The following is a 7,720-nucleotide window of genomic DNA, read 5'->3' on the forward strand; positions in this document are numbered from 1 at the left end:
GATGTTTTGTGTTTCCAAGGAAGAAAACGAGTGGAGCTTTTGCTTAACAAAGGCGTGAGAGAGCTAATTAGAATGTGAATGTGGCTGGCAGCTGGTCTTCTTGACTAACGTCATCTGCGTTCTTCCCCTTTTTCTAGTGTCTGTCAATCTGTGTATCCTTTTAGAGAAACATGGACTGTTGTCATTAAGTTTAGATCCTCGATAAAAGTAATATTCCATAAGGTTTTATAATGTAATATGGCCCATTGAAACCCACATAATTCCACATTGTTTGCACATCAGATTCCCTCCTTTTTTTTTTTTTTTTTTTTTGGGGTTATTCGGACATGAGATCTTCATGACATTTTGAATGGGGGAGTGTTTTTCCTATTCATTAGACTAATATTAGATATAATTTTAGAATATATAAATTTTACACTCTCTTTTAAAAAAAATAGAGTATATTATTAAAAAATAAATCTTTTTCATGTGAATTTTTTTATTCATTCATTTTCTTTAAAGAAAGGATACGAGACTTGCACACTCTAAAACTATACAAATCATTTTCTGAAATGAGAAATAATATGTATAGTCTTGAAAAAAGTAGTCAAATTTGGAAGCCATATAAAAAAAATCTATTTTTTAATGAGACTATTATTTTTCAAATAAAATCTATTATTATATATAAAAAGGGAGTCATATAACTCCAACGTAACATTCTACCCAGAAAAATAGGCTATTGTTGACAATAATTGGAATATTAAAATATTATGTTTATGAAACGGTAATCATTTTAAAAGTAGTATTTTATTATGAACTATTGTAACTTTAAAATTTCATTTTTTTTTTTACATATAAACATATAAACCGATTCAAGACTCCACCAAGGTACCAATTCAATTTTTATATTGTTTCTTCAAAATAAATCATCCTAAATTTTTTCACTTTAAAATCCTATCTCTCTCTAAATCTCTATCCTTTATACATAACGTTTCGTTCGAGGTATAGGCTCGTGTACATAAATTGTACTCCGTAAAACTTTATCTCGCATTAAGACTATACCGAATAGCCGATTCTAAAATCTGAACCAACTCAAACTAATTATAATCTCCTTTTTTGGGCCCAAAATGATAAGTGCACGTTGAATCAATTTCTTTCATCCAAAGTTCCAGCCCATTCAAACGTGGGGGGCCCGAGCACCGGCCTCCTCGTTCATGGTATCCCTCCCCAATGGAGAGTACCTTTCAGCTAGTAATACTAAATATATATATAAATATATTGATTATTGTAATTTTTTAAAAAATATAAATAAATAATGATCACAATACTCCATGATCAGTTTCAAATCGTGAGGTTACCCACCACTTGAAATCCTTACAAAAAAATTCATTTTTTTTTTCAAGTAAATAATAATTATTATATAATTTCGAAATATGAAGAAATTTATTACAAAATTTCATGTTGATTGAAACTAATATTTATGTATGGATTTTTTTTTTTTGAAATAATTTTGCCATGTCCTGATTCCTGAAGCCCAAAATAGAGAGGATCCAGATCCATCGAGCCATCGAGTCATCTACAACCACCAAAATCAAATCCACCAACCTCATCTCGCCCTCTCACTTCTCGATCTCACGCTCGCAGAGGAGGGAGAGGGAAAGTAGAGAACCATGCAGTCCCGCTTCAAAGCCATTGCCACGATTGGTAGACTCTTCTCCACCACCACCGCCACAGCCACCGCCACCGAATTCCCCAAGACCCTTGAGGGTCTCCGGGCCCGCCTCGCGCTCGAATCCCCGACCCTCTCCGACTTCGCCTACTCCGTTGAGGTTGGCACCAAGAAGAAACCCCTCCCCAAGCCCAAGTGGATGAAGGAGTCCGTCCCCGGCGGTCAAAAGTATGTCCAGATTAAGAAGAAGCTCCGCGAGCTCAACCTCCACACTGTCTGCGAGGAGGCCCGCTGTCCCAATCTCGGCGAGTGCTGGTCCGGCGGCGAAACTGGCACCGCCACTGCCACCATCATGATCCTCGGCGATACCTGCACTCGCGGTTGCCGGTAAATTGATCAATAAACATTAATTTATTAATTGTTTTCATGATTGAATTCATTGATTACAAAGGACGGGACTTGATAAAAGAAAGAATGTTATATTTTTTGCTGTTGTGACTAAATTCAGACGGATTTGGTGAACTCGTTGAATATTTTTCAGGTTTTGCAACGTGAAGACGTCGCGTACGCCTCCGCCTCCTGACCCGGATGAACCGGGCAATGTGGCCGAGGCGATTGCGTCGTGGGGTTTGGATTATGTGGTGATCACGAGTGTGGACCGGGACGATTTGCCCGACCAAGGTAGTGGGCATTTTTCTGAGACGGTGCAAAAGTTGAAGGCGCTGAAGCCGAGTATGTTGATAGAGGCTTTGGGTATGGGACCTATTGGATTTTTCATTGTGTGAGAATTAATGAATGAGTTTATAGACGTCAGAATTCAAAATTGTGATAAAGTATTGCTAGATGTTAGCAAGAAAAGCAATAAATTGTTCTTCATTTAATATAAGTCTACAGTTTTAATAGACATCAAGGGTAATGCAGCACAAGCTCGGTGATGTTTTGCCCGTTTCTGTGATTGCTATCGAAGTCTTCCCGGATGGCAAGAACTGGCATGACTTTAATTTAGTGACGTTTTTCTAAACTCTAATTTAGTGACGTTTTTCTAAACTTTAATTTAGTGACTGTTTTTTGTTCAGTGGTTGGAATAATTCGGTGTGAGGGAAAATGTGGTTTATAAGCCATGCAAACTCTTTAATTAGCTGCTTGTGCTATCTCCATTGGTAGTTCCAGAGCTTCTACTAGTTGGTTGCTTAATTTTTATCTTTAAATTTGTGCATATGGCAGCTCATTTACCCTAGTTGCTGGTTTATAGAGAGGCGTATGAGTACCCTGTTTAGAAGCTTTGTATATATCATATGTATCTGTGTAATAGGTGGTTGTATTTGGATTATATGTGATCTGATTCTGCTTATATCAAGAAGGTTTGGTTATATTTTGAAGGAATCTTTAAGTTCTTTTATGTCTCTAGCTGTTTTTAATGTATTTGTTCTTTCTGTAATGTTGCTTGCTCTATTTTGATTCTGTAGTTCCTGATTTTCGAGGAGATCCTGGCTGTGTAGAGAAGGTTGCAAAATCAGGGCTAGATGTCTTTGCTCATAACATTGAGACAGTTGAAGAGCTTCAGAGTTCTGTGAGGGATCACCGTGCTAACTTCAAACAATCTTTGGATGTCTTAGTGACGGCCAAGTACAGCGCTCCTGCTGGGACACTTACCAAGACCTCGATAATGTTAGGCTGTGGAGAGACACCCGATCAGGTTGTGAGAACTATGGAGAAGGTGAGAGCAGCAGGTGTTGATGTGATGACATTTGGTCAATATATGAGACCGTCAAAGCGACATATGCCGGTGTCTGAATACATTACGCCTGAGGCTTTTGAGAAGTATCAAACTCTTGGCATGGAGATGGTATGCTTCCATTTTTTCCCTTGAAAACTTTGGTGATTTTAAATATATTTCATTCTATTTAGATATGCATGACTTGTTTGGTCAACTTCATTGTAGTTTTGCTTGTCAATCTGTCTTTGAAGTTTGTAATTTTTATATTTTGTTGTGTTATACTTTTCATGCAAGTGACTGTGATAAGTGGAATTGGGATTGGCAAGTGCTACACCATTTGCTCTTCTCTCTCCCTCATTTGCATAGTGGTGCAAGGGTGAGCTGTATAAACCGGACGTCTTGAGTTCAAAATTTTGCATTAACACTCTTAGGGTGACCAAACTGGGAGAATTTTCTCTTTGAATTACCCAAGGTACACTTGCTGGAAACTCTTTGTTGAGAACCTGTGCTCCCGCGGGATTAGTTGGGACTTTCCCATACACCTAGTGCCAATTAAAAATAAAACTCTTCAACCGTCCCCCCTCCCACAGCCCCTTTCCTTCAACGTGATGATAATTGTAGAGTTTGTTAGAGCATTGACAATGGATTATGCAAATGCAAAGTCATAATTTACATAATATCACATGATTTTGTATTTGGCTATTCTACTCAAAATCTATTCTCACATTGGATTATCCATCTATTAGCCAAAATAATAATAAAATATTAATAATAATAATACTTTTTTTTTCAATTATTTTTGCTATTGACAAGAAATATTATTGTTCTACAATATGTCCCTTGCTTCTCAATTAACTGGTCCGGGTCTACTGCTCTTTTTGATGAACTAAAGATATTTGATTTCAATATCGATAAAAACACCAACAGTTACAATGTTAATAAAATCACCAATATTTCCCTTGCTTCGGTAGAGTGAAAAATCGAGGAAGAGAGTGTTCACAGCCAAGAAAATATTTTTTATTCAATTTGGTCTTTCAACAGTGAAAACCAAATATGACCCACAACATTAATTTATTTGTAACTACAAGTCATCTTCTTTTGCATTTGCATAATCCAATGCAGCATATTTTTAGGCTCTATTAGCCAAACTCATTTTTTTTGGATTTGCATGATTCATTGCCAATGCTCTTAGGATGCTTTGAATTTTCCAATTTCCAATTTCCAATTTCTTGATTTTCATTAAGAACTACAGGATTGTAATGCTTTATAGCATATATGAATCACAGTTCCATGGGGCATGGAGTATAGTGCCTGTGGGGAACCTGCCTTCCTCGCTACCCAATCTATCTATGCTTGCTGGTTTATAAAATAATGATGCAACTATGGATTTAAGCGATTTGAGTTCGAGCAAGTAATGGGTGGTCAAATTCTGTTTGTTTAAACATGAGTTGAGCTCGTTTATTTTTTGAATGAGTTCGAACTTGTTCACAAGTTATTTAATTTTGACGGAAATAATTATTTATATTATATCTTATAACATTATCTACAAATTTTGAAAAAGCAACTTTGGGTTTTTCTCAATATTTTATATACTTTATGTACACACACACACACACACACATATATACATACATATCAATGATTATCTTTAGAGAGTATTGTATTAGGCTTCGTTTGGTTTCACAAATGGTCTCAACCCATCCCATCCCATCCCATCCCATCTCATCTCATCTCATCTCAACATTCAAACACCATTCAAGCACAAATTTTTCAATTTCAAATTTTCAAATTTTCAAATTTTTCATCTAATCATTACCTAATCATTACAACTTTCCCAAACTTCCAAATAAGATACAAAAAACAATTCAACTTTTTCAAATGTCAAAATAAAAATAATATAAAAAATTATATTCTAAAAATATTTTAACTTTATAACATTTTTATTTAACTTTTTCTCTCTCCTTTCCCAAAACCCCATAAAACATCTTAACTCAAACCATTCCAATACTATTCACAAACTATCTCATTACTATTCACAAATTTTTCATCTCATCCATGTAACCAAACGAGGCCTTAGGGACATGATTTCCTCTTATATTTTTAAATACTTGAGATATTCTCAATGTGCAGGTAAAAATAATACTATAAGAATAATAAATACAAAGTTAACGATTTTATATGAGCTTTTGCAAATCAAATCGAGTTAGAATTCTATTGTTTAATAATCATCGTAATTTGGTGCTCCCAAATGGCTTAGTTAATAAACTAACTGAGCCAGATTCAAGTTTGGTTGAACCATTCCTGAATAACTTGTTGAGTAGTTTTGTTTATTTACGGCCCTAGATGAAAAAGATTGTTACTCCAACCTTTCTTTAGCTGGCTTGAATCTAATAGAGGTCTGTAATCTTGGTCACTGTCCATTGGGCAGAAGATGCACTTTCTCCATCATAAACGTGATTGGGTTTGGCTACAGAATTCATTTCACCCATTCTGCAACTCAATTGTATTGTCATAGGAAAGATTGGCAATTAGCTGACTTACATCCTTCTCAACCCTCCCTCCACTCCTTCCAAGGGATCTTTCACATAATTTTGCTTACTTCAGGTCCATATACAAGTCTATTTTTCAAATGTTTAGCCAAATAGGTTCTTAGACTTTAGTAAATGATCCCCCCAATATATGTCTGTGCATGTGTGTTGGCTTGGCAGCTTTGGTTGAATCCAAATTTCACCTTTGACATTGACATGATTCTATCTCTATGTTGTGATCGGATCACCTTAGGCTACCATAGTTTTCCCCCTGCACCAAATAAAACCTGTCAGTATCTTTAAATGGAGCGGCCAATATAGAAATTTTATGTTAGCCATGATTATTATTTGCAGTATATTCTGAATAGTTCTATTGTGATTGTGCAATCCTACATCAATATGCTCTTCAGTTGTTGTTCCAAATGGGCAGGATGCAAACATTTATTTTATGGAGAAATGTACCCGCGTTCAAATTTTCAATATAATCTGACAGCATTATTTATACTCGAGTAGTTGACTATACTGGTGTCCTTCTAACATGCATCCTTTTTGGTATGCTCATGAAACTATTAAGACATCTGACTCCATATTGATACCTTCTGATTGCATAAAATATATATAGATTTCCTATTGGTCCTGTCTTATATATATTATCAAGCATCATCCGTCTCTTTTCATGCATAAAAGTTGATTGAATGTCTTTTACTGTGATTGTATAGTTATTATCAATTGTATGCTTTGGATGGACAGGGGTTTCGATATGTTGCATCTGGTCCGATGGTCAGATCTTCGTACAAAGCAGGTGAATTCTACATCAAATCTATGATTGAATCCGATCGTGCTGCTGCTTCACAGCCTGTTTCATGTTGAGTGTTTTTTCCTCCATTACATTGAATATCATAAATTCATCACTTCCATTGTATCATTTAAGTGATGATTTACCGGGCTGAAGCGCAATCTGCTTAGTACTCATAAAGTGGAATAGATGGGAATAAATTAGACGAGAAAGCTTTTCTCTTGGGTGCCAAATTCTTAGTGTAAAAGTATTGGATTGTGTGGACACTCAGTCACACTGTAATCTCAACCTGGTGTTATTGTGCACCCAATTGATTGTAATTATTCAATTTTGTTCTGCTGCTCTTTCTTTGCCTATTTCGATTTTTATAGTTGCTGTAGATTTAGTTACTACTAGCACTAAATATTCATCTTATCCATTCTTACGTGAAATCCACTCTGTCATTTGCATTCTTTTGCTGTAGATAATTTGCGTAGTCCCACCATCTTCTCTGTAGCAAATTAAAAATTCCCATGAGGTTGGATTCAGTAGTTTTTAAATTGTTTCCCCCTTAGTGACCCCAGTTCATCAACCTCAGTTCATCACGTCCTGCTGAAGTTTAGATTTACACTGCTCGGTTCTTCTATTGATGTTGCAGTAGATTCTTTGCAGTCTCTAAGAATGTTTTAAAAATCCGTAAAAAAGTAAACTGTCTCTGTTATGGCCCTTTTTGGCTAAGAAGACGACAACCTCTATCTCAAGAAACCATGAGACCAGATCATCCCTGTGGTCCTATTACCCCTACCTTATACTTCTTTTTTCAATTTTCTTTTAATTATCTTGTACTGTACTTACTAATGTGGGATGATTGTCGAAGGCCCGAAGCCCCCATCCACCCTTCTATATTTTAATCGATTTTCAATATATTTATCTTGTTTAAAAAGAAATTGCTGCTCATTGTCTAAAACCTTGTGCTTATAAAAGAATATATATATATATATATATATATATATATATATAGTTGTACCTTGCATTTTGGTGTAGTTGATGGT

General features: G+C 35.6%; 1 protein-coding gene across 2 annotated transcripts; it reads left to right on the forward strand.

Annotated features, from left to right (window-relative positions):
* Positions 1-1,485: 1,485 nt before the first annotated feature.
* Positions 1,486-7,042, forward strand: LOC109019681 (lipoyl synthase 2, mitochondrial). 2 transcript variants are annotated; one of them, XM_019002031.2, is made up of 4 exons: positions 1,486-2,035; positions 2,190-2,401; positions 3,115-3,494; positions 6,644-7,042. In XM_019002031.2, exons 1-4 carry the CDS (start codon positions 1,650-1,652, stop codon positions 6,761-6,763), a joined length of 1,098 nt encoding a protein of 365 aa, XP_018857576.1. In that variant the 5' UTR covers positions 1,486-1,649; the 3' UTR covers positions 6,764-7,042. The 2 variants fall into 2 exon arrangements, with proteins under 2 accessions (XP_018857576.1, XP_018857577.1); XM_019002032.2 differs by having other exon boundaries at positions 1,517-2,035; positions 2,190-2,380.
* The last annotated feature ends 678 nt before the right edge of the window (positions 7,043-7,720 follow it).

The sequence above is a fragment of the Juglans regia genome, chromosome 1 (genome assembly GCF_001411555.2).
Source record: "Juglans regia cultivar Chandler chromosome 1, Walnut 2.0, whole genome shotgun sequence".
Lineage (NCBI taxonomy): Eukaryota > Viridiplantae > Streptophyta > Magnoliopsida > Fagales > Juglandaceae > Juglans > Juglans regia.